The 27,452-nt window shown below is 41.6% G+C and overlaps 1 protein-coding gene and 1 long non-coding RNA gene across 4 annotated transcripts; both read right to left on the bottom strand.

The window, feature by feature from the left end:
* Positions 1-39: 39 nt before the first annotated feature.
* On the bottom strand, positions 40-27,106 carry LOC309493996. The gene is made up of 4 exons (XR_014204174.1): positions 27,055-27,106; positions 15,561-15,619; positions 9,058-9,226; positions 40-134 (listed from the first exon to the last, which is right to left on the bottom strand). It is a non-coding gene; the product is annotated as an uncharacterized lncRNA (long non-coding RNA).
* On the bottom strand, positions 18,714-25,534 carry LOC309493876 (uncharacterized protein). Of its 3 annotated transcripts, none has more exons than XM_082163152.1 (6): positions 24,740-25,534; positions 20,551-20,868; positions 19,963-20,040; positions 19,669-19,731; positions 19,531-19,590; positions 18,714-19,380 (listed from the first exon to the last, which is right to left on the bottom strand). In XM_082163152.1, exons 2-6 carry the CDS (start codon positions 20,624-20,626, stop codon positions 19,286-19,288), a joined length of 372 nt encoding a protein of 123 aa, XP_082019278.1. In that variant the 5' UTR covers positions 20,627-20,868; positions 24,740-25,534; the 3' UTR covers positions 18,714-19,285. The 3 variants fall into 3 exon arrangements, with proteins under 3 accessions (XP_082019278.1, XP_082019279.1, XP_082019277.1); XM_082163153.1 differs by having other exon boundaries at positions 24,744-25,534; XM_082163151.1 differs by having other exon boundaries at positions 24,885-25,534.
* Positions 27,107-27,452: the final 346 nt, after the last annotated feature.

Below are 27,452 nucleotides of genomic sequence, written 5' to 3'. Positions count from 1 at the left end.
TAATGAACAACTCACCATTCACTCCATCCAGTCATGCTCTGAGTGACAGGACCTTGGGATTGACTGCAAGACACTTCTTCTTGGCTTGTTTCTGTACTTTTGAGCCCTTGTCCGGATTGATCTTGAACATGCATCTGTAGAGGAGTGAAAAATAAAAGGCTTGACATCGTTGTCAAATGGTGTACATTTTCACAATTCATTCTCAAAGTGGAATTGGTGGACGCCCAGCTGCACTTAATGCATGTCCCTATAGATGCTGGGGCATTGATGTGGTCGGCTTTATCTGCAAATAGGCCATCAGAACCACACTCTCACAAGTTAAAATGCTCATTTACTAGGGGTGTGACAAGACACTTAACCCACGAGATGATATTTGAGATTGTGTTCACGAGATCAAGACGAGATTTAAAAAATCTTTAGAAATCTTGAAGGTGGAATTATATGAAAAATTAGAAAATATTTAACACTTTATTTCCTGCATTCTGATGATTTTTTTCTGCACCGGTTTATGGTGATATATAGGCTATATATTTTTTTTATGTGAAGAGATACACAAATTTCAGGTGGCAGATGACAATTCAAAATCTATAGCCTGACAATAACAGAATATAATGCAGCTCTCAGTCATTCTGTGCTGCTTTCAGATCTGTTTCCCCTGTAGATGAACTTTTCTCAAGCAATATCATCACTGCAGACAGAGTCATGATAGCTTCCCTCCTCTTTGTGTCTTAGTTTGAAGAACTAACTTCTATAGATGTGATTTTCACCTCAATGATACATTCTTTAATTTCTTCATTATAATTCAGTTAGAAACTCCAGGGGTCTCATTTATAAACAAGTGCGTACGTACAAAACAGGGCTGGAAACGTGCGTAAGCCACTTCCCAAGCAAAGGTTGTGATCTACAATACATTATTCATTTAGCTGACGCTTTTATCCAAAGCGACTTACAATTGCTATATATGTCAGAGGTCGCACGCCTCTGGAGCAACTAGGGGTTAAGTGTCTTGCTCAGGGACACATTGGTGTCTCACAGTGGATTCGAACCCTGGTCTCTCACACCAAAGGCACGTGTCTTATCCACTGCGCCATTAACAGCTCTGTATATAAAAAAAAAAAACTTGACGGGAGAATGTGCGGTCCTGTAAGTAAACTCTGAACCATGCGTACGCACATAAAGAGGAAAAAAGAAAAACGGCGACTCACATGGCAGAAGGATGAAACGGATTTAAATGAATAGACCTACTATTGTGTAAAATAAATATTACCTCAGAGTAGTATAGGCTTAAAGCCTTTCTGAAAAAAAAACCACCCGTTTTATTGATTTTCCCTAAAGTGCGCTAAAAAAAGATCATTTGCAGCGCACACAAAAATAACCAGATTTAGGATAATAAACACATGATTAGTTTTGTCACCTGCAACTCTGTTTTCACAGCCGTTGGAGAGCCTCATGAGGAGGCAGCTTGTTGTTAACGCAGTCTTTCAAAACAATCGAGACTAGGGATGTTAACGATTAATCGTCGATAATACCTTTAATCGATAAAATGTATCGATCGTCGATTAAGCAGGTTCATGCGCGTGCATGTTTGCTCAACCGCGAAACATGTAAAGCGAGCGCGCCGGAGTTATGTTTGGGACTATTTTACACCTTCATCATGACTATAAGTTTGCATGTGCATTCGCAATTTAGCAGCCTTTTGTTTTGTGCAAATGTAAGTTTTAATATTGTGTTTATTTTGTGTAGGCCTATCTATATCTGATTAATCTTATATAGGATGCATTTGGTCAAGAATAAACGCTGTAGTAAAGCATGCGGTGATCATCTTCAGCGAGCGCAGCTAAAACGGCAGTGCACGACTAATAATGACTATGATTGGGACTGTCATATCATATTACATAACATTATAAAGAGAACAATAGTGTAATAAAACATTGTGAATTATTTGGGTCTAGTTGCCGTGTTTCATAGCGTTGCTCCAGGAAGAGCGCGTCCACAACATGAGTCATTCTGAATGAATGGCGTGTATCTTAGTTCAAGTTCACTTGTGCATTCGCATCATTTTGTGCAGATTTAATTTGTAATATTATGCATCTATTTGTATATATCTGATTAATCTCATATAGGATGCATTTCTTGAGTTAAATAACGCGCTAGAGAGCTCCAGTTTACCGGTGTTCATTCAGCGCGCACCTCAAGCAGCAATGCACGGCTAATAATAACTATGATTGGAACTGTCACATAACATGAGAAGAGTATTTTATAATAGTTTAAATATGATTAAATTATCGCGTTTTCAGCACGTTGTTCCAGGAAGAGTGTATACATTATGACAAGCACGCATCTGAGACGGCGTTGGTGACACGTTGATGTATTAGTCGTTATATTTTCTAAGTTATTTAATTAAATGATCAATAACACCAAAACATTTTACAATCCTACTAGCCCTTTATTTAGATTAAAACCCTTCTCATTCATTTGGTGAGGAACACAGCATTGAGCAGCTCATGCTGTTGGCCATGTGCCACTGCAGCAGACGCATATCGCAGTATTAAGGCTAACGATTAATCGATTAATTGATCGTTAATTTAAACGACGATCGATCATGGGAATTTGTGAAAATTGACATCCCTAATCGAGACCGATTTGGTACCAAATGACTTACACTAACAGATGCACTTACAAGATTGTACAAAACAACGGCTTACATTAAAAATTAAATACTTTTTCTGTGTGTTTCTCTGTATAGTGTGGAATTGTTTATTAAATAAATTACACAAGTTGTGGTTTCCTATTGCAAGTAAAACAGAAACGTCTCGGTTACGTATGTAACCCTCGTTCCCTGAGTAGGGAACGGAGACGTTACGTCGGATGACGACGAATGGGGTTTCGCTTAGAAATCCTATCATCTTCGAGTATTAAAACACGAGCCAATGGCAAAGAAATGCCATGGGTCTGCGGAATTTGCATAGCGTAACTCCGCCCCACCCTGGGGGTATATAAGGAAGTACGCTGCAACATGCAGATATGTCTTCGCTGAGGAGCCGAGACTGAACTCAGGCGTTCCAGCGGTACAGCGGAAGTGGCAGGGAGACGTAACGTCTCCGTTCCCTACTCAGGGAACGAGGGTTACATACGTAACCGAGACGTTCCCTTTCGTTGTCACTCCGAGTTACGTCGGATGACGACGAATGGGGTTCCCGTATAATCACGCCACCTCTCGACTGTCTTCCAGTGCCCTGCGTAAGTCTGAGCTCCCTGTCGTGAGACTAGCACGGACGAAGGAGTCCTACTTAACACAGGAATACCAAGGTACACTGGGAAGCATATCCAGTGGAAATATGCAATCATGCCCAACCCGAAGGGGGGGACTTGGAATACACATATGACCCCGAAGGGCTGCATACGGAGTAACACTGGGGTGTCCAGCCGCAGGTGGAATATTTCAACCCCAGGGGTGGCAAGGCGGCTTGCCAAGGGAAAGACACATGCTCAAAGAGGCTTACAGTGGAATACACATGTGGGGGTCGCCCGAAGGGAACCATGCACATAGTGGCACCTAGCCAAGCGCGAAAGCTGCCCGTGGCATAACTCTGGCGATGACATCGTTAGTGCTGGAGGAGACTCAGGGCTTATGAGGCTCACCTGAGGAATAATCGCACGTATCCCATCCGAGGAGAGGAATGGCGAGCAAGCGAAGACACCTGAGCAGAATCTATTACCGGCTAGTTGAAGCGAGTACATGAGAAGAAACTGGCTCTACTCGGAGATTGTAAAATCTCGCAAATGTGTTAGGTGTCGCCCAGCCTGCAGCTCTGCAGATGTCTGTTAGCGAGGCGCCATGCGCTAGAGCCCAAGAGGATGCCACACTCCGAGTGGAGTGGGCCGTCACACCAAGGGGGCACGGTCGACCTTGCTGCTGGTAAGCCAAAGCAATGGCGTCCACTATCCAGTGAGACAACCTTTGTTTGGAGAGAGCCTTTCCCTTCAGCTTCCCACCATGACAGACAAAGAGCTGGTCTGAGGTCCTGAAACACTGCGTTCTGTCTACGTAAGCACGAAGGGCGCGTACTGGACAGAGCAGTGCCAAGGCTGGGTCTGCCTCCTCCAAGGGCAGCGCTTGCAGGTTCACTACCTGATCTCGAAAGGGTGTGGTAGGAACCTTGGGCACATATCCAAGCCGGGGTCTCAGGATCACGTGAGAGTTAGCCGGCCCGAATTCCAGGCACGCTTCATCAACCGAAAATGCCTGCAGGTCCCCTACCCTCTTGATGGAGGCCAATGCAACCAGGAGCGCTGTCTTCATTGACAGGAACTTAAGCTCCACTGATTGCAAAGGCTCAAATGGAGCCCTCTGCAGGGCAGTCAGAACCACTGCGAGGTCCCAAGAGGGTACGAGGGGAGGGCGAGGAGGATTTAGTCTCCTCGCTCCCCTCAGGAACCTGATGATCAGGTCATGCTTCCCCAGAGACTTACCTTCAACTGCATCGTGATGTGCGGCAATGGCGGCAACATACACTTTCAGGGTGGAGGGAGACAGCCTTCGCTCCAACCCTTCTTGCAGGAAGGAAAGCACGACACTGATCGGGCATTTCGTGGGTTCTTGCTGTTTAGAAGAACACCAGTTGACGAAGAGGTTCCACTTCAACGCATAGACATGTCTCGTGGACGATGCTCTAGCGGAAGTGATGGTAGCCACCACCGCTGGTGGTAGGGTACTCAAACCTGCCTCGTCCCGTCCAGAAGCCACACGTGGAGGTTCCAAAGACCGGGACGAGGGTGCCAAAGGGTGCCCCGTCCCTGAGAAAGGAGGTCCTTCCTCAGAGGAATTGGCCAGGGAGGTGCTGTCGCAAGGAGTATGAGTTCTGAGAACCAGGTGTGGCTGGGCCAGTATGGGGCAACCAATATAACCTGCTCCTTGTCCTCCCTGATCTTGCGCAGGGTCCGCGCAAGAAGGCTCACTGGGGGAAATGCATACTTGCGTAGGTCCCTCGGCCAGCTGTGCGCCAGTGCATCCGTGCCGAGCGTGCCCTCGGTCAGGGAATAAAACAGGTCGCAATGGGACGAGTCGTGGGAGGCAAACAGGTCTACCTGTGCGTCGCCGAACTGATCCCAAATCAGCTGAACCGACCGGGGATGGAGTCGCCATTCTCCAGCGAGAGGCTGAACTCGAGACAGCTCGTCGGCCGCCTGGTTCAGGTGTCCCGGGATATAAATGGCTCGAAGCGACCTCAGATGCTTCTGACTCCATATAAGGAGGTGGCGGGCGAGTTGCGACATACGGCGGGAGCGTAGACCACCTTGATGGTTGATGTACGCTACTGTTGCGGTATTGTCTGATCGGACTAGTACGTGCTGACCCCTGAGCAACGCATGGAAACGGTGCAGGGCGAGACGTACAGCCAGCAACTCGAGGCAATTGACATGCCAAAGGCGCTGGGGTCCTGTCCAGGAGCCCGCGGCAGCATGACCATTGCACATGGCGCCCCAGCCCGTGGTGGAGGCATCTGTTGTGACAACAACATGCCGGGAAACTCGTTCTAAGGGCACTCCGGCCCGTAGAAAGCTGAGGTTCGACCACGGGGTGAAGGTCTGACGGCAGGCCGGAGTCACTGGGACCCGGAGCTTGCCGTGTTGCCATGCCCACCTCGGGACTCGATCGCGAAGCCAAAGCTGAAGCGGTCTCATATGAAGCAATCCGAGCGGCGTTACTGCGGCTGCGGATGCCATATGCCCCAGGAGCCTCTGAAAAAGTTTCAGTGGGACCGCACTCTTGCCCTCGAACTGGCGAAGACAAGTCAGCAGTGACTGCGCGCGCTCGCTCGTAAGCTGCGCGCACATGGCGACCGAGTCGATTTCCATACCGAGAAAAGAGATCCCCTGCACTGGGCAGAGTTTGCTCTTCTCCCAGTTGACCCGAAGGCCCAGACGAGCTAGGTGCCGGAGCACAAGATCCCTGTGTTCGCAAACCTGGTCTCGAGAGTGAGCTAGGATCAGCCAGTCGTCGAGATAGTTCAGGATGCGAACCCCGTGTTCCCGGAGGGGAACAAGGGCTGCCTCGACGACCTTCGTAAAGACGCGAGGAGACAGGGCTAGCCCGAAAGGGAGAACCGCGTACTGGTATGCCCGCCCCTCGAAAGCAAACCGTAGAAACGGTCTGTGTCGAGGTAAAATGGAGACATGGAAGTAGGCGTCCTTCAGGTCGATCGCTGCAAACCAATCCTGTGGCCGCACACACTCGAAAATGCGTTTGGCCGTGAGCATCTTGAACGGCAGCCTGTGGAGGGAGCGGTTCAGGACGCGCAGGTCCAGGATCGGTCGTAACCCACCCGATTTCTTCGGAACAATGAAGTAAGGGCTGTAGAAGCCGGACCTCATTTCGGCTGGAGGGACAATCTCGATCGCACCCTTCGCCAGTAGGGTGGCGACCTCCGCTCTCATGACAGGGGCATTGCCACCGACCATAGTGAAGCGGACTCCGCTGTAGCGGGGAGGAGATCGCGCGAACTGAATCGCGTAGCCGAGCCTGATGGTTCTCGCGACCCAGCGGGACAATCTGGGAAGCTCTAGCCAGGCTTCCAGAAAGTGCACCAGCGGGGTCATACGAACCACAGACGTTCCGTCGGGGGTGCAGCGAGGCGGAATGACCGGCCCAGGCGTGGGTGGCATAGCGGCCCAGTGCGGGGGCACGGTCATTAGCCGCGTCCTGCCAGAGGAGGCCAGGGGAGGACCAGCGTCCCACAGGGGCGTGCTCTGGCAGGGGTCTGGCGACAGAGGGGGACGAGAGGAGCGTGGCCCGTGGGCGGCGCGTGCTCTCATCCGCACACTCCGTGTGCTCAGAGATGGGGTAGTGAGTTCTTTCTTTAACCATTTTAGGGTGCTGCCCGTCGTGGGACGAGCAGCGGGAATGGGAAAACCAAGGATTCTCCCCCGGCCCTCCACCGGGGGAAGGAGCGGCCCTGCAACCGGCTCCTGAACAGAACTCAACGCCATCTCTGAGCAGCCCGTCTCAGGAGCGCCGCTTAGCCTGGCGTTTAGCGGGGCACGGGGCGGGAGAGGGCTGTGGCGCCTTCCTACGGCTTCCTCTCCGACGCGACCCGGAAGCAGCGGACTGCTGGGGCCGATCGGGAGGGGGGGGAACCGTAGGAGGGCGCCCTCGGCGGCGAGCGGGCTGAGGCACCTGTGCCGACGGCTGCGCCGCCGGAGCAGCGGGCCGCCGGGGCAGGACGTGTTTTAAAGCCTCAGTCTGCTTCTGGGCAGTCGAGAACTGCTGGGCGAAGTCCTCGACTGCACCGCCGAACAGGCCAGCCTGGGATATGGGGGTGTCGAGGAACCGGGTCCGCTCGGCCTCCCGCATATCAGCCAGGTTTAGCCATAGGTGTCGCTCCTGGACCACCGAAGTGGCCATCACCTGACCCAGCGAGCGTGCGGTCACCTTCGTCGCTCGGAGAGCAAGGTCGGTGGCGGCACGCAACTCATCAAAGAGTGCTGGGTCAGACCTCCCCTCGTGCATGTCACGCAACATCTGGGCCTGGTAGACCTGCAGAGTCGCCATGGCATGCAGTGAGGAGGCCGCCAGCCCCGCAGCTCTGTAGGCCTTCGCCACAAGGGTGGAGGAGAACCTACAGGCCTTGGAGGGGTGCTTTGGGTCCCCGCGGGAAGAAGCACTCTGAGGACACAACTGCATCGCAACAGAGCGTTCAACCTGGGGAACCCCAGTGTACCCTTTGGCGGCCGCCTGATCAAGGGGAGGCAAGGCGGAGGCGGTCGCCGAGCGATCACGGGAAGACAATGGTGCCTTCCAGGACCTCGTGACCTCCTCATGCACATCCGGGAAAAAAGGCATTGGGGTTGGCCGCCGACGCGGATCAGCAGCCGCACCCAAAAACCAATCGTCCAGCCGCGAACGAACCGGCCCAGGTGGCGGGGACCACTCAAGACCGATCGCCGCGGCTGCCCGGGAAAGCATGGCCGTCATCTCGGGATCAGACTCGGACAATGCTGGGACACCCGAGGGTGGCAGCACAGCCGAATCCTCACTTCCCGAGGACTCCTGCCCACCTTGTGATGCAGCGATCGACATTGAGTCTTCCTCTGGAGCGCCGAATGAAACTCGCGGCAAGTCAGAGGACTGTACAGCGGTTTCCACGCGGACACTCGCGGGTTGCACGGGAACAGAGGGAAGTGTGGAGCGTGGAATAGTCGGCGCTTTGTTCCACACTGTAACCCTCAGATCACCCTGGCCGCCAGCCGAAGTACCAGCCCTCTCGGGACCAGTAGATCGGGGTGCGGATGAGGGGACTCTCACATTAAGATCATTGAGTCTCGATCTCAACCGTGCGATGGGCATGTTCCCGCAGTGGGAACATGACTCATCCACAAACGCTGCCTTGGCGTGATCGACACCCAGACACACAAGACAGCGATTGTGCCCATCAGAGTCAGATACAAATAGACCGCAACCAGAAGTGCACGGGCGAGGCATCTTTAAAAAGACGTGCCGCGTGCAATGCTCTTTTGTGAAAGGAGATTTCTCCGCAGAGTGTTGAAGCGACCAGGGAGAGAACACACAAACTCTGGCAGATCACTGCACAGATCAGCAGGGAATGTGCACTCGCTGGAACTCGCTGTCACACCAACACCTGGAGAGAGGCTCGTCTCGAAGAGATAAAGAGATGAACTCAGGATTTGGCTGTGGAGTGAAGTAGATCAACTTGGCTCCGAAGCGAAAACATATCTGCATGTTGCAGCGTACTTCCTTATATACCCCCAGGGTGGGGCGGAGTTACGCTATGCAAATTCCGCAGACCCATGGCATTTCTTTGCCATTGGCTCGTGTTTTAATACTCGAAGATGATAGGATTTCTAAGCGAAACCCCATTCGTCGTCATCCGACGTAACTCGGAGTGACAACGAAAGGGAACTCTCAAGACCCTACTGTTATGTACCACGCACTGGATTGCTACAAAGCCTACACCGTTACTACACTTTTTTGTTTATTATTGTGGGAGCTCCAAATGTAACCCTCTAGAAAAAAAGATAAACAAAATGTACAATTACCTTTGGAGAAACTCCATTGTTGCCCCAAGCTCTACAGGGTAGTGTATGTTGAGGACATAGTACGTCATGAACGTGTCAACAAGTGCCTCTGCGAATGTCCTGACACTGTCATTAACCACCACCTGGTCCACTGCTACCATCAAGTTCGATGCAGTCAGTGGGCTCTCCCCTGTGAAGGACACACACACACACACACACACACAAACACACACACACACACACACAAAGAGCTTAAATTAAGTTTACCACTTAAACGTTTAAAACGTTTAACTGCCATTATGCTGGTCTGGCAGGGGTCCACTAACTTTAGCTATGTGAACAAACAACGTAGGACTGGGAGATGGACCAAAAAGTCATATCCCGGTACTGTAACAGAAACTAATGCCTCTCTCTCCCTGTTTGTCTGCTCCAGTAACTTTCTCCATCAGTAGTAGGTTTGTCTTCTGGACTTTTCCACTCTCGCACTGTGTCTCCTACAGACAGAGATTGTTGAGACTTTGAGAGTAGACGGCTGCGTGCAGACGCAGAGGGACTGTTTTTGTTTCGCTGCGCCGTGAGGGAGAGACACGAGCAAACGCTTGGACTTTACGGAAACATATTCATTAAGTCAGCATCAAACTATATCGTTATAAACGGTATTGTCTAATTTTATATCTCTTTTGAAATTATATCCGTATACCTCATTATACAGATATACTGCCCAGCCCTAAAACAATGGCAGAGACAAACAGACTTATTGCGGTTTGACAGTTTCAGGTGAACTCGGGAAAGCCATGTGTGGACCCAGTGTTTCCCACAGGATTTTAAGAGACTATGGTGGGTGGAACTCTGAAGAAAATTGTGTACATTTAAAGTTAAATGCATTAATTTGGTGCATTAAGAGGCTATCTATTAATAACGTTGCACTCTTTTAAACAACGTTGTGCTCTAGTAAACTTTTTGATCATAAACCCATTGTATAGCTATAAATGGTGATGAAACAGCAACAAAATTCAACAAATGTAGCTTATTTAATGTTTTTCCAGCAACCCTAAATCAAAGAATAGAAAATAGAATAAGTAATTTTCCTAACATTTTATCGTTGTTGTTTTTGTTTACTTTTGTGAATATGAAATCATCCAATTAATCTTATTTCCATACTGTATAGACATCTTATTTTGTAAGCCTGCACTGTAAAAAAAAATCCTAATTTTACAGAAAATAACTGTGATTTTTTTACGATCATTTTCTTTCATTTTAAATTGTACTCAAAACACTGTAAAATTACAAAAAATATCTGTAAAATAAAAATTCAGCTGTTATTTTAGGTATTGTGACATTAATGACAAATTACAGTAATTCACATTTTTTATACAGAACATTTGTTGTATTTTTCATACAGTATTTTTTCTGTTTTCTTAAATTACATAAAAATGTATGTAAAATTACAAATATAATCTGTAATTTAACAGAAAGAAAACAGTTAAATGATAAAATGGTCAAATGACTGTCAGCTCCCCAAAAAACTGTAAAACATCCTAAATTAAATAAACTGAAAAACACTGTTATTTTACAGGTATTTCATGAATAATCACGATCAAAAACCTTCATTGTAAAAAAAATCGTAAAAAAAGGGTCAAATGACTGGCGGCTGCGGCTGCCAAACAAAAACCTTAAAATTAAAGACAAATATGGTCATTTAAATAAACCGAAAAAGCACTGTTATTTCACAGGTATTTCCTGCATTATTATAATCAAATACCTTCATTGTAAAAAAATCTTTAAAAAAGGGTCAAATGACTGGCAGCTGCGGCTGCCAAACAAAAACCCTAAAATTAAAGTAAAATATGCTAATTTAAATAAATTGTAAAAAACTTTAAAATAAATTTGATGTCACCATGATTGAGATTAGTGTCTGCTTTAGTTGGGCTCATGACTTCAATTTTTAACTTACGTTTTTCTTTGGCTGCTTTGACTGTGTATTTCATGCACATTTGTTATAGCAATAAATGCTGGAGAAAATTTCAGATGATTTTAGTCATTCTTTGATGATGGCATCATATGATGGCTTAATTCTCTGATATGACAGTCAAAAATATGAATATATTAGCTTAGATTACATGTAGATGGAATTTAGCTTTATACAAAGTCTATAATGTCATAATTTCTCACATGCATATAATTTTTTTAAATCGTAATAATTCAGGAAATAGCTGTAAAATAAGTGTTTTTCTGTAAAACATTTAAGGAAAATTTCTGTAAACGTTTTTTGCACTTCTAAAATAGGATATTTTACTTTATTTTTACGGTTTTTGTTTGACAGCCGCAGCTGACAGCTTTAAAATAAATTTGATATCACCATGATTGAGATCAGTGTCTGCTTTAGTTGGGCTCATTACCCGTGAGTTTTTAACATTAGTTTTCTCATGCTGCTTTAACTGTGTATTTAATACACATTTGTTATAGCAATAAATGCAGGAGAAATATCAGATGATCTTGGTCATTCATCAGTGATGTTACAGTCTTCGTGATGATCTGATTCGCTGATATGACAGCCAAATCTCTGAATATATTAGTTTAGATTACATAATATGTAGATTGAATTTAGCTGTATACAAAGTCTATAATGATTTTTATTAAATTTTACATTATTATCTATAATGATAATTTCTCACATGATCCTTGGCAACAATATTGTAATAATCAGAAATTTAAAAAGATATGTATTATATGGAAAAAGTTTTGAGCTGGTTAATTTTTTTTTTTTTTTTTTTTGTAGTATAGACATCAAGAATCAACATATGAATCTCAACAATGGTGACAACCAACAAAGCCTTTTTGTGACTTTATAGTAGTTCAGATTTTTTTTCGTTGTCACCATTGTTGAGATTCATACGCTGATTATTGATTTCTGAGTGAGTCTATATAATCCTGTCAAAACATTTTCTGTATAATGACATTATAAAATCTGAGTATCACAGCACTGCAGGATCTTATATAGCAGTTTTATCATGCAAAAATTAACAACAAATATTTAATTACTTAATCAGATATTACACTTCAGGTGGTATCAATGAAGCAGGACACTACATGATGACTATTATCACTAAAAAGTGACCAACATCATCTGATCTGAGTTTCTCTTGGATTCCTACCATAACAAATATGCATCAAAGACACACAGTTAAAGCAGCCAGAGAAAATTTTAAGTTAAACACTAAAAGGTCAAGAGCCCAACTAAAACAAACACTAATCTCCATCATGCTGACATCAAACTTTATTCTTTTCAATAAAACTTCAACTTCTAAACCTCTGTTAATGCTCAATAAGAATGTTAGTATGAAAGAAATAAAGTCTGGATTGTAATAAGTGAAGATGCTGAGATCCTGAGAGATCTGGTAGTGTTTAATGTTCTGTTGGGGTTTAAAGTGTTTCTGTATGGTGTGTTTCGTGTGTCACCGTTGTGTTGAAGAGTAGAGCCTGAGCTTCAGTCCAGGATGAGCAGAGAAACACTGATGAAATGCTGCATGTTGCACTGTAAAAAAATTCTAACCCTCCCAAATCAAAAATTTCAAGTGACCGATAACATCTAAATTTTTCAATTGGCCCAAGTGAAATTCTGTAAATTTAATTTTATAATTTACAGAATTTCACTTGGGCCAATTGAAAAATTTAGATGTTATCGGTCACTTGAAATTTTTGATTTGGGAGGGTTATAAATTTTTTACAGTGTGCTTTATTTAACAGACAGTAACTGTGTAGTTGCTGATGTAGTGACGTATAGTCACAGCAAATCATGCATATAATTAACTGCATGTTTTTCAGTAAAAAATCAGAAAAAATGTCAATTAACTGTGTTTTAACTGTGTGTTTCTGTTAAAAAAGATTAATGAAGATTTCTGTAAAAGTATTTTCCACTTATTTAAATTAGGATATTTTACATTAATTTTACGGTTTTTGTATGGCAGCCATTGCTGACAGTCATTTGACTGTTTTTTATGGGATTTTTTTACAATGAAGGTGTTTGATCGTAATAATTCAGGAAATAGCTGTAAAAAACACTGTTTTTCCGTAAAACATTTAAGGAAAATTTCTGTAAAAGTTTTTTGCACTTAATTTAAATTAGGATATTTTACTTTATTTTTACGGTTTTTGTTTGGCAGCCGTAGCTGACAGTCAATGACTGTTTTTTTACGATTTTATTTTTTACAGTGTGAGGTTGTCACATAATGTATCCTCCACGTGCTAAATTCATCAAGTCCGATGCAATTTGATAAATAAGGTTGTGTGTGGTTCTCGTATCGCGTAACATGAAGACTTCACAGCTTCTCTTCAGGTAGGACTCTCATACTGCAACACTTGTCTTTGCCAAAGTGTGTGAGCTTGCGAGCTTACAGCAGCGCCCACAAAACACAACGTTAGAGGTCTGAAATGTTGTTATGAGATGTGTAAAAATATTTTCAGTTCATTTTGAGACTATGGCGGAGCAAATTAGACTATGGCGGGCCGCCATGGTCTCCTTAATTAATGGGAAACACTGTTGGACCTTACCAACAAGGCTACCTGTAACATAGCAACCATTGTCTTTTATATGGCAATGGAAGAGTGATCAATACAATCAACAAAAACATAAAATGTGTCTTGATACTGGATCAGTGTTGTACCTAACGGTGCACAAATCATTTCTTTAAATTTTCTTTAAAGTGTTAGAGGCAGCCACACTGAAAGAAACACAAATGCTCTGTAGAAGGCCTGTATAGGTTTGGTTGAATAATCAAGAGAGTTGAAAACAGAGTCAAAGTTGAGTCCCATGATATTTGCTGCCTCAGTTTCCTTCAGTTTTTGCACTGCCTCCTTGTAGGTTTCAACTGTTCTTACAGGAAACCGGTCTGTCACATTGTCCATTTCTTTTGTAGGCACAATGCAGTACCTGCAGCAGTGACTGGCAGTACTGAAATTTTCAGTAAAGCCACCAATGTAGTGGGAGCCCAAATTGTCCCCAGCAATACATAGGACTGTTGCCCGCACCACCTGGCCAGTTGAAGTGATTAGTCCATTTCTCTCAAGTTCTCTTATATCTGACAGCATCCTGGCAAACACCTTGTCATGTGCAAAGTACTTAAAGTCTCTCTCAGGGCACAGAAGCAAAAGCTGCAAGTTCTCCACACAAGAACGATAGAACGGCTCAAAGTTCGCAAGTGTAAAGTAAACACTTACTATTTTGTGCTTTCTCTTTGATGATCCAAGAGGGTTTACTACCTCAAATGCATCCTGGTACAAGCTCAGCTTTAAGCTTATACCTTGCTCCATAAATAAGTCATTGGACTTGAATACTGATCCATCACAAACATCAGTGAACACATTAGTAGAGGTACCATTATTTTGTGACTTTGCACACTCTTGCCACACAACAGGGTCATTTAACATGGCTTTTAAAGTATCTTGAAGGGGGATATACTGTGCGTAGAAGTCCCTCCTATTCTCATTTTTCCCCAGATAAATAGCCTGTGGGTGCACATACGAAAAGTGATTTCGAAGTAGTGTTTTCTTTTGTACTCAGTGGAAAGATGAGAGCTGCACGAAGAATGCAAATCTGCTCCTCCCAAACAACTCAAAACACTTTCAATATCAGTGTCAGACAGGTTTATTTTAGCTGACAGTACCTGCTTGAATTCCTTCTTAGTGTACTGATGACAAATGTCATTCAAACTGTTTATTTCATCAACAATAACCTGTATAGTTGATGATGGAATAAGGTACTTAGCCTGCAGTTGCATATAAAACATGCATAGATTTTTTTAGATACAGGGCTCTCATTTCACTGTCATCTGGCATATTGTCAAATCCACTTGTGCCATGACCTACATCTATATCACTTTCAACCTCAGCAGAATCCTCAATAGACTCTGACTGTGCAGAATATGTAGGTGTTGCATACAATTCTGTTTCACGCTTATGAACTCTTGACATATGGGCAGTGAATGATGATCTCACTTTAAAAGTTTTCCCACAGTTTGCAAATGGACATTTTATAGTCTAATTTTTTAACAGGTGTGATCTCAGATGTGCAAGGAGATCATTGAGATTGGTACATTGTTTCTGACAACTTGAGGTCTCACATTTGAATGAACCTCCCATGTCATGTCTCTGTGAGGCAGAGGTTGTCCTGTGGTAACGGTAAATATGTGCTTTAAAAGCACACTGAACTTTAGAAACTGACATTTGCACCCAGCAAAACAACAAGGGTACTGATTATTTGCTTCATGTCTGTGTAGTAATTGATGATCAACATAACCTTTGACAGTTTTCAAAGAGAGGCCACAGGATCGACATACGAAAGGACCGGCCATATTGCAGAATGGTAGTTTTCAATGTGACGCATCTAAACTGCATTAGAGGTACATTACATTACTTTGTGTGGAAATCCAATATTTCGTCTCATCTAGAGAGCTATGTGTCTTGTCACACCCCTAATTTGAATATTAAAAAAAGGCTATAGGTTTTGCAAGTGTATTTCAACAAACCTGTTCTAAATCTGCAGGTAAATGTTGCAACCAGTGAAGATGAATCACAATCCACACAACTGTTGAGAAAAAAGAAAAATAAGTTGAAAGCAGGGCAACAACACATACCGTAAAACTTCAAATAATAGCCCGGGATTTTATTTTCCCATATTCACCGAGCTGCACCGGCTTGTATTTGAGACAGGCGTCTATATGAGACAGGCCTTTAATTTAGTCCTGTTTTCCCAGGACATGTCATGGTTTCACGTCTTGTCCTGGCCGTCGTGGCTGTTTTTTAATTTTTTTATAAAGTGATGAAAATGTCCTGGTTTTTGGGCCGTTAAGCATATACTTTAAATTTACTGGCGCTTATCTTTGCACACACAACATATGAAACCGGCTAATCAGCGCGTTCCTCAATCCGCAACGGCAAGCAGAGAGCACGTCAGAAAACAGAGGCGCCTGTGTGTGTGTGTGTGTGTGTGTGTGTGTGTGTGTCAAATCAAATCTTTCAAATGTAAGAAATATTTGTGAAAGGTTACTTTAACTTCTTCTTTAGTGTTTTTTTACTTAAATTAAGAACACCGATAAAGTTTTAAAACGATCCAGTACAGTTAGCCTTCTCATTATTTTTTATTTTATAATATTCTATTGATGTAATATTAAGCCTTCTAAACAGAACTCACTAAATGTTATTTTAAGAAATGTTATCATAGAAATGTTTTTATAGAGTGATAAAAGTCAAAATGGTAAATAAATAAAGTTACGGTACTTTCCCTTTGTATGAGCCATTATTGTTTTGCAGATAATGCAAAGGCAGAATGCAGTAACTTCCGAATAAGGGTCAAAGGTCAAGTTTGAGCTCAATTTTTTTTATGTAGATAAATATATTCATTATGACAACTACTTGGCAAATTGTCAGTGTCCTACCTATCATACAATTGGCTGGACAACAAAAAAACTTTAAAGTCATTTTTCTCAGTTTCACACTCTGGTGAGTTAAGGTCTTTTGCCTTTGTAGGGCAGAATACAAGCTCCTCTTTTTCTGGTCTCTTGTAGATGCGAGCTCGTTGACCACATTTGCTGAGCTCTTCTTGCTCAACGGTTTTTCACACTTTCAACAATTCTTATAGCGAATCAAAGGTTATACATGTTTTGCTCTTTACTCTGACCTATATGCACTAAAAGCTATAACGCACGTTTGCAGTTTCAAGTTTCTTTACAGCAAATGTATGTATCAACACTTTAGAAAATGACAGGGCTGCGTCTCTAACAGACAGCGTTGATGTTTCTCTTTTTACAGTAAAAAGAAGATCAACTTTTCAAAGAAGTTTCTCCATTTCATATTTTAAACAAATTTCTTCACGATGCTTTCCTCTTATAAACTGTTTTATTTAATCTATCTTGTTGCCTAATTATTCGCATCATCTCTCTTTCTTTAGGGATGATTTTCTTCTTATGAGGATGTTCCCTTCCTCCATCTTCATTCCTTCTTTACTTCTTTGTCTTGTTTCCTTTGCAGATTTTCTACAATCAAATCATCCATAAAAAATGTCAAGTTTAATTGGTAAATTTTTTTCTTTGTCTAGGGAGTTTATCATGGAAGTACACCTTTCTGGGTCAATTGACACGACAATTTAAAAAATGTGATTACTGTTGGTGAGATTGCTCATATGTGACCCTGGACCACAAAACCAGTCACATGGGTCAATTTTTTGACCCATGTGAAAATAAATAAGCTTTCCATTTATGTGTGGTTTGTTAGGATAGGACAATATTTGGCTGAGATACAACTATATGAAAATCTGGAATCTGAGGGTGCAAAAAAATCGAAACATTGAGAAAATCGCCTTTAAAGTTCGCAATTGTGCTGCATTCACTCACAATTTTTTTTTAATATTTTTTTTTTTATATTTACAGTAGGAAATTTACTAAATATCTTCATGGAACATGATCTTTACTTAATATCCTAATGATTTTTGGCATAAAAGAAAAATTGATCATTTTGACCCATACAATGTATTGTTGGCTATTGCCACAAATATACCGATGCGACTTATGACTGGTTTTGTGATCCAGGGTCACATATAGTATAGATTGAAAAGAATGAATGTAAGGACTCTATAGTATCTATTGAGTAAGAGTGATGAGAGTTTCTTCTTGAGAAGACTTGAAGAGCTTCTGAAGAGTCAGATTCTCATATCCAGAAGAGCCGGACTGGTGAACAGCAGGTCTGGGATGGACAGACTGTGTGAAAGACACATTGATTATTACCTACATTTATAATGCACAAACGCTTTTGCACATGTAGTTTTTGATATGTCTCTTACTGTGAGTGTGTCGTAGAGGTCAGATGATCTGGACTTGAGCTCAAGAGCTGTATATGTGTTTGCACTGGGATCATCGCTCTACAGGGAAACAGAGAGAAGGGATTTACAGCACAAAAAAGAAGAAGAGATTTTAAACATTGTGAGTTCATGTCTCAATCAGAGTTTGTCATGAGATGTTTGAGCAGTCTGATCATTTCACAACATATGATGTAATCTGACTTGATCAGAGGTTGGACCAGCCATAAAAAACATCTCTAAATATACAAAAAAGCCATTTTTATTTTTGATCATCTCACCTCATTTATAGCAGATCTTCTGCTTATTCTTTTCTTCTGACTGTCAAAAACACAAACAAGTAATTTCATTGTTTCATATACAATGAATAATCAAATATATATTATGAATTAGTTAATATATATATATATATATATATATATATATATACATATATATATACATATATATATATATATATGTATATATATGTATGTATATATACATATATATATATATATATATATATATATATATATATATACACATATATATATATACATATATATATATATATATACATATATATATATATACATATATATATATATATATATATATATATATATATATATATATATATATATGTATATATGTACTCCTTATTGATGGATTTTTATTTACATTAAAAATAATATAAAAAATATGATGATGATGATGATGATGATGATGATGATGATGATGACGATGATGAAGATGATGAATAATCCTCCAGATGACGCTGTGCTCACATTCCCACCAGCAACATGATGAACTGAAAGAGGAAGATCATCATGATTAACTCTCCAAACTGATGAATGATGTGAAGATACAGGAGTGTGTTAATAAAAGCTTCACATGTGACAGTTACAGCGCCTGAAATAACGTTACCCATGCAAGTACACTAAACGTTAGTTTCTAGCAAACACAAAAGACACAGAGACTGAGTGAACTCAATCTCACCGTCTTTAACTCAGTAAAAACAACAGACACCAACAGGGCCGGAGTCTGTAACTTAGGAAAACAAATGACATATTTGTTTCCAACAGATATTCTATCAAAGCTTGTGGCATCCATAGAAACTGTACAAGACAACATCAGCATCAATTTAGCAACATGTAAGTGTTTTATATCCGTTTACAAACAAATGCGCAGTTCTTTGGCAGTTGGTTCTGTTCGAGGTCGGATCACATTCTCACCACAAACGAACCGTTCCAGAGTTCGTTTCAAAGCGTCCCGAGACCACCTCTTCACTTTTGGTGCGCACCCGAGTGTGATTCACACCTGCCCAAACGAACCGCACCAATGGGGAAAACGAACTCTAGTGCGATTCAACCGAACTAACTGAGGCAAGTGTGAAAGCACTCTTAAGTATTACAATATTTAAGTCTTTTTCTTCCGCACAGCCACTATAATCAGTGGAACTGCTATCAGGAGTAAAACTAAAGTCTCAGCAGAGACGATGATCACAAATGAACCTGAAAAACACAAGAGGGAAACAGCCAGAAGAATCACAATATCAGAGAATCAAAATAAAAATTGGTGACTAAATCAAAGACTAATGCATGAAATGAGACGTATATGAGGCTTATTGAAAGTCATGTTGCCATGACAACCGTCTGTCAGACCTTTGACCTCCTGTTGCGATGGGAAGAGAGACGGACGGTGAGATGTGGAGAGATGTGTACCTGTGTCCGGTGAGGAAATAACCAGAGATAAAGCATATTAAAGGCTGAAGACATGTTGAGAAGAAAGAGATTAAGTACCTGTTGAGGAGATCTGATGATCTGTGACGCTGCTGGACGTGTCCTCTTTGCTTCGCGGTTTTTCTGTGCGTGAGAAAATGGATGTGAGAGCGTGAGAATGTATGTGAGTGTGTGAAAAGTATCAATTGTCTGAGTCTCACGGTGAATGCGTGAGAGTTGGCAGCTCTGGTGCAGATGTCAGTGTGTGTGTGTGTGTGTGTGTGTGAGAGAGAGTGCAGATGTCAGTGTGTGTGTGTGTGTGTGTGTGTGTGTGTGTGTGTGTGTGTGTGTGTGTGTGTGTGTGTGTGTGTGTACCTGTGCTGGTGTGTTCAGTGCTGCTATACGGACTAATGCTGGATGTTGAGATCTGGACACGTGTCGTTGTCTCTGGAGCTGAGAAATGAAGAAGAGCGTCACACCATAATAAATATATTCATAAAACAATAAACATGAGTGATGAAGTAGATTGGTGTTAAAGCTGCAGTCCGTAACTTTTTTTGTGTTCAAAATTTACTACATTTATATAATGAGCGAGAACGTCATGAATCCATTTTCCAAAGCGTGTTTTTGTCTTCTCCTGAATCACTACAGTATAATACCTATAATAAGTGTTTATACTGGGACTACTTTACACCGGTCGTGTCGCACCGCTGAGGAGTAATCCACTAATCCAGTAATCCAGTGATCCAGTGATCCAGTGATCCAGTGATCCGGTAATCCAGTGATCCAGTGATCCGGTGATCCAGTGATCCAGTAATCCGGTAATCTGATCCAGTGATCCAGTGATCCAGTAATCCAGTAATCCAGTGATCCAGTAATCCAGTGATCCAGTAATCCAGTATTATTAACCTCTAAAAAGCCAAAAGTTACGGACTGCAGATTTAAGTGTTGAATATCAGGCACCTCTGATCACATTTAGCTGGATTTGTGTGTAGTGTGTATATCCAGCTCTACATCCGTACGGTCCAGCATCTTCCATCTTCAGGTTACTGATGGTCACTGTAAATGATCTGGTCTGAGGATTATCCTTCAGTGAGAATCTGCCCTTGATCACTGAGGACTCTCCTCCATCAGATTCTAGTATAAGGACACCGTCTCTGTAAACTCCTCTGTGGAAGTATTTGTAAGAGTTTTCATATCCTTCTGGATAAGAGCACGTAATGATCACTCATTCTCCCTCTGTTCCACTCACTGTAATGTCCACAGACAGTGAACTGCTCACTGCACACAACACACACACACACACACACACACACACACACACACACACACACACACACACACACACACACAAGTCAAGTCAAGTCAAGTCAAGTCAAGTTTATTTGTATAGCGCTTTTCACAATACAGATTGTATCAAAGCAGCTTCACAGTATTAAATTTAAATAATACAACAAAGTTTGTTTCAAGAGGAATTTATTGATTGATAAAATTAAATTAAATATCCCCAAAATATCCCCAACTGAGCAAGCCAAAGGCAACAGTGGCAAGGAACCGAAAAACTTCATCAAGTGACCTAATGGTGTCCTAAAACTCCATCAGGTGACCTAATGGAGAAAAAAAAACCTTGGGAGAACCCAGGCTCAGTCGGGGGCCAGTTCACCTCTGGCATTTATGAGCTAGAGGCCGGATTGTAGTTTGAACTGTGGGATTATATGAATGCCTGGCTGAAGAGATGCGACTTTAATCTAGTTTTAAACTGGGAGAGCGAGTCTGAGCAACGAACAGTATCAGGAAGACTATTCCAGAGTTTTGGAGCAAAATGTGAGAATGCTCTCCCTCCTTTGGTGGTTCTGGATATCCTAGGTATGACCAAAAGCCTTGAATTTAGTGATCTTAAAGAGCGCGATGGATTATAGGGCGATAGAAGATCCGTTAAATAGACTGGAGCTAAGCCGTTTAGGGCTTTATAAGTCAGTAGCAATACCTTGTAATTAATACGGAACTTTATAGGTAACCAATGCAGTGATGATAAAATCGGTGTTATATGATCATATTTTCTTGATCTAGTAAGAACTCTAGCGGCGGCATTTTGGACTAACTGTAGCTTGTTTATTGAGGATGCAGGACAACCAGCTAGTAAAGCATTACAGTAATCCAGTCTCGAGGTCATGAATGCATGAACTAACTTTTCTGCATCAGAAACTGATAGCATATTACGTAGCTTAGCAATGTTTCTAAGGTGGAAAAATGCTGTTTTTGTAACATATGAAATATGATTTTCAAAAGACAGGTTGCAATCGAGTATAACACCCAGGTCTTTTACTGTAGAGGATAAAGTAACAGGACATCCTATGATGTTAAAGTTGTATTGTGCAAGGTTTTGTGGGCGGTTTTTTGAACCGATAAGTATTACCTCTGTCTTGTCTGGATTTAATAAAAGAAAATTACGGGTCATCCAATCTTTTATATCTTTAACACACTCTGTCAATTTGGAAAATTTAGCGTTTACATCCGGCCGTGATGAAATATATATTTGAGTGTCATCAGCATAACAACGGAAACTAATTCCATGTTTCCTTATAATATTTCCAAGTGGCATCATATATATTGAAAATAACAGAGGGCCTAATACAGATCCCTGCGGCACTCCATAGTTTACTGGAGTTATGATCGATTTTTCTCCATTTAAATAGACAAAATGGTAGCGGTCAGATAGGTATGATTTGAACCAGCTTAGTCCTTGTCCTTGAACACCAGTATAATTTTGTAGTCGATCTAAGAGTAATGTATGATCTATAGTATCGAACGCAGCACTAAGATCAAGTAAAACTAGTATTGAGATACAGCCTTGGTCAGAAGCTAAAAGTAAATCATTTGTGATTTTAACGAGCGCAGTTTCAGTGCTATGATGCGGTCTGAATCCAGACTGAAACTTTTCATAGATCTCATTTTGTTGCAAGAAAGAGCCCAGTTGAGCGGACACCACTTTTTCTAATATTTTAGACATAAATGGAAGATTTGAAATGGGTCTATAATTTGCTAGATTATTATGATCTAATTGTGGTTTCTTAATGAGAGGTTTTATAACTGCCAGTTTAAATGTTCTTGGAACATGACCTAAAGATAAAGACGAGTTAATAATATTGAGGAGAGGATCTTCCACTACAGGTAACACTTCTTTCAGTAGTTTAGTTGGTATAGGATCTAATAAACATGTTGTTGTTTTAGATGAAGTGATAAGTTTATTTAACTCTTTTTGTTCTATAGTTGTAAAGCACTGTAATTGTTCTTTCGGGGTGATAATTGAAGCTGAATTATAAGGCGCGATTGAAGATTGAACGTTTACAATTGTGGTTCTGATGCTTTCTATTTTCTCAGTGAAGAAGTTCATGAAATCATTACTACTGAACTGTAACGGGATATTTTGTTCGGGTGACGTCTGTTTATTTGTTAGTCTAGCCACGGTGTTAAATAAAAACCTTGGATTGTTTTGGTTGTTTTCTATTAGTTTGCGGAGGTGCTCAGCCCTGGCCGCTTTTAGGGCCTTTTTATAACGTGACATACTGTCTTTCCACGCGATTCTAAAGACCTCTAAATTAGTTTGTTTCCATTTACGCTCTAAAATACGGGTTTCTCTCTTTAAAACATGCGTAGTATTGTTATACCATGGTGCTTTATTTTTCTCTCTGACCTTTTTTAATTTAATAGGTGCAACCACATCCAATGTTCTAGAGAGAATGGTGCTCATAGTGCTAGTTAGTTCTTCTAGTTCATCTGTTTGTTTGGGTTCAGGCAGCAGCTGAGACAGATTAGATAAGCAATTTGAGAAATTATCTATGGTGGATGGGAGGATTGTTCTGCCTGGTTGATAACGCGACGCCGCATGACATATTACAGCAGTATGTAATATGCAAGTTACCATGTAGTGATCAGTGACTTCATCACTTTGTGGAATGATATCTATATCGGTTGGATCGGTTCCATGTGATATAATTAAATCGAGTGTATGATTAAGACGATGTGTTGGTCCGGTGACGTTTTGCTTGACCCCAAATGAATTTAATAAATCTGTAAACGCAGCTCCTAACGCATCATTTGGATTATCTACGTGTATGTTAAAATCTCCAACAATTAGTGCTTTATCGACATTGACTAATAGGTCTGAGAGAAAATCTGCAAACTCTTTTAGGAAATCAGCGTAAGGCCCTGGCGGTCTATATACGGTAGCCAAGGCTAGAGATAATAGGGATGTTTTTCTAACATCTAAGAGCGTAACATTTAGTACAAGTACTTCAAATGAAATAAACTTATAACCCGTTTTCTGGGTAACATTTAGAATATCTTTATAAATGGTTGCAACACCTCCGCCACGACCAATCAGACGGGGCTCATGCTTATAACAGTATCCAGGAGGAGTAGACTCATTAATACCGAAATAATCATTTGGTTTAAGCCAGGTTTCAGTAAGGCAAAGTATATCGAAGCTATTATCTGTGACTATTTCATTTACAATAACTGCCTTAGGTGTGAGTGATCTAATGTTTAGAAGACCTAGCTTTAGAAATAGTTTTTGTTTACTAATAGCAACATTTTCTGTTTTAATAACAATTAGATTTTTCCTAGATCCTGCATTAGATTTATTATTTGATCTCACTAAACGAGGAATAGACACGGTTTCTATGCAATGTTCTACACTAGTATTTATATCAGTTGAATTGGTGCAGCAGAGACTATGATTTGGACTTTTGGTTACTAGTCAAAGGGTATTTAACATTTTGGAGATGTTATCTGACAGAAGATCCGCTCCGAATCTGCTTGGGTGTAAGCCATCAGCACGGAAAAGCCTAGGACGCTCCCAAAACAGATTCCAATTATTTACAAAGAGCAGTTTCTGCTCATTGCACCATGACATTAACCATTCATTTAGCGCAAATAATCTGCTGAACTTTTCATGCCCTAGTCGGTACGTGGGAAGCGGTCCTGATACAATGATCGTTGTTTCAGGCGATGTGCTGCGTACCGTATCGATTAGATTCCTGAAGTCTTTCTTCAGAATCTCCGTCTGGCGCAGCCTGATGTCGTTCACTCCCGCGTGCAGGACCACAGTTCCGACGCGCTCGTCACCGTTCAGGATCTCACACACACACACACACACACACACACACACACACACACACACACACACACACACACACACACACACACACACACACACTGCTTTACTCATGTACACTGATAACATACACCATAATGTTAGATAATAAACACTTTTAGTAGAGATCTTCAGCTCTTACCCGTCAGCAGAAACACACAAACTATCAGTGGAAACTTCATTTCTTCATCAGTTCAGTTCAGAAAATCAGTCTGAAACTCTCAGTAGTTCCTCACACGACTCTCTGAAACTCAAACAGCAATAATACTGCTCTCATCTATCAGTGGAGAGTAAAATAATACGCTTGTTTCTCGTCTCACGTGATGAGAAACTGTGATCTCTGTGTTTCCATGTGGCGTTAGATGTGAAAACGCCTCTCAGTTTTGACCAGAAATTAACAGCGAATTCATCAACCACAACCTGTTTCTGTTCTGTCTTTAACATGTTTGAGTGTTTTCTGTTGCCCTTTTGCTCTTTTTCTACTTCTGAATGTTTTAATATATTTTCAAGACATGTTAATTACATGTTAAGCATCATCCACTTATAGGAAAACATGTCAAACATTTTAAGGAAACAATCCTTGCCAAACTCTGAATGAAAAAGACATGAGATGAAGAAGAAATGTGTGTTAGGGGTATTTTCTGTGGTAATCGACAGCATGGGGAAACACTGTTGTTTACAGAAACTATAAATAATACAGAAAATGTCTTGAACATTAAAATCTCTCTGTCCATCATATGAGCTCTGGGAGAAGAGTTGCATTGTGGGAAACGTAGTGTGTTTAGCTGAAGCCTCAAAGCTCTTCCTGTGTCTGTAGTTTCACTTCCGGTTTGGCAAGTGTGAGCCGAAGACATCACATGTTTAACTGAAGCTAAAGGCCTCCTAATATTATAATGATGAAGCTTTTCTTAAGCATCTCAATAACACCAAACTAATCTGTGCCATTTATATGTTGCTTGCAATGATTTATATGGATATTCATCTACTTTTGAATGGTGCAGTTCCAACATCAGCCAGCAGGAGTGAACCGATGACAACAGACCATGGGCGTTAGTTTGGTTTGAAATGTGCTGGGGACAGAGACGCAATCGGAAGTGCATTTTCAGAAGTGCTGGGTACAATGACGCAATATACGTAAATATACGGTTAGTAAAAAATATACTAATGTCATAGAACGGATGTACCTAATACAAATAAATAAAACATCTCCAGTTAACTAGCAGAGCATTCATTTAGTTCACTATTAAATAAGAGATCTAGCGCTTAAATGTGTTGTTTTTTAAATCAAGCTGAGCGCTCGTTGCAGCTGCTATCAGTGTCATGGATACAGGTGTTCTCTTGTGGCTCGCGCAGTCTTCACTCGGACGCGCTCTTCGATCTATCGCCGTCGCGGAGATTGCGTTGAGATGTTGTTCATTGAGTGTCGGCCTAGAGATAACGATCCAAATAGCATAGGCTGATAGATGGAAAGCATGACAGTAGGAGGTTACCACATTATGTTACATTTTATTTATAATTTGAATGTGTTTAACAGTTCAGTTAATGTAAGAATGAGCCTACTATATTACCGTGTCTTAGATTATTGCCAGCATACCGGTAATACAAACAAGCAGCCGTCATGACGATAAAATATGCGTCTAACGCGCAAATTTGAAACAAAATGGGATTAATAAAAAAATGGCAATCTGCACCATATAACTGGCTTAAACAGACGATCTAACAGGATTTAAAAGATTAAATACAACCCGAAACCAAAAACAGACCAGGCCTCTATTTGAGACCGGCCTTTATTTATCCAAACCTGTCGCCACACCAGGCGTGTAAGAGACAGGCGTCTATTTGGGACTCTGCGATTATTTGAAGTTTTACGGTATACAGCAGGCATGAGCTAACTTACATGATTTGTCCTCAATATCCAACTTTCATTTAGTTGTTTGCAACCAGCAAAACAATGAGGGTACTGACTATTTGCTTCATGTAAACGTTAATGTAGTACCAGTTTCTGTACTGACGCATTTGGCAGTAACTTAAGTTAGTTGCAGTCTCTCTGAAACTTTTAGTCAATGTTACTTCAACAGTTAATGTTACATTGTATTACTTGTATTACTGTAACGTTATGAGTAAGCACAATGTACAGTACAGAGTCAAATTTCTCCTATGTTTAACGTTACACATACCTGGCAAATAAAGCTGATTCTGACCTACGTTGGCTGTTAACTATAACGTTACCTCAATTAACTAGCTAGCAAAAGTTAGCTTGAGGAGCAAACGATGTAGCTAGCTAATTTTAGACACGGTGTTTCATTACTCACATTTTAAATAGCTCTTGGTAAGCTGCACACAATTTGTCATATGCTAACATTTGTTAATATCATATTCTCACCACTTTTAACGGGACACGGGAAACGATGTTGCGCTTTGCTCCATGCTGCTGAAATGGCGGACAGTGGCAGTCTGTGACTGCGGTCAAGCCAGCCGCGGTTTGAAAATACACTAGGGTTGCCAACCGTTCCGTAAAAAACGGAATCGTTCCGTATTTAGAAAAAAATGGATGCGTTCGTATCAAAGTAATAAGGAACGCAATTTGTTCCGTATTTCTGTCAGAGCCAAAACGAGCAAACATTGTCATTTGTCATCTAAATCAATGAACGAGAGGACGTTTTATTTTGAAACTGCGCGGTGTATGCTAATTTCCTACTCTTGTGTTTTG

Source organism: Leuciscus leuciscus, assembly GCF_965113295.1.
Source record: "Leuciscus leuciscus genome assembly, chromosome: 3".
NCBI lineage: Eukaryota > Metazoa > Chordata > Actinopteri > Cypriniformes > Leuciscidae > Leuciscus > Leuciscus leuciscus.
Note: the sequence above shows the minus strand (reverse complement) of the source record. Positions and strands in the feature narration are given on the sequence as shown.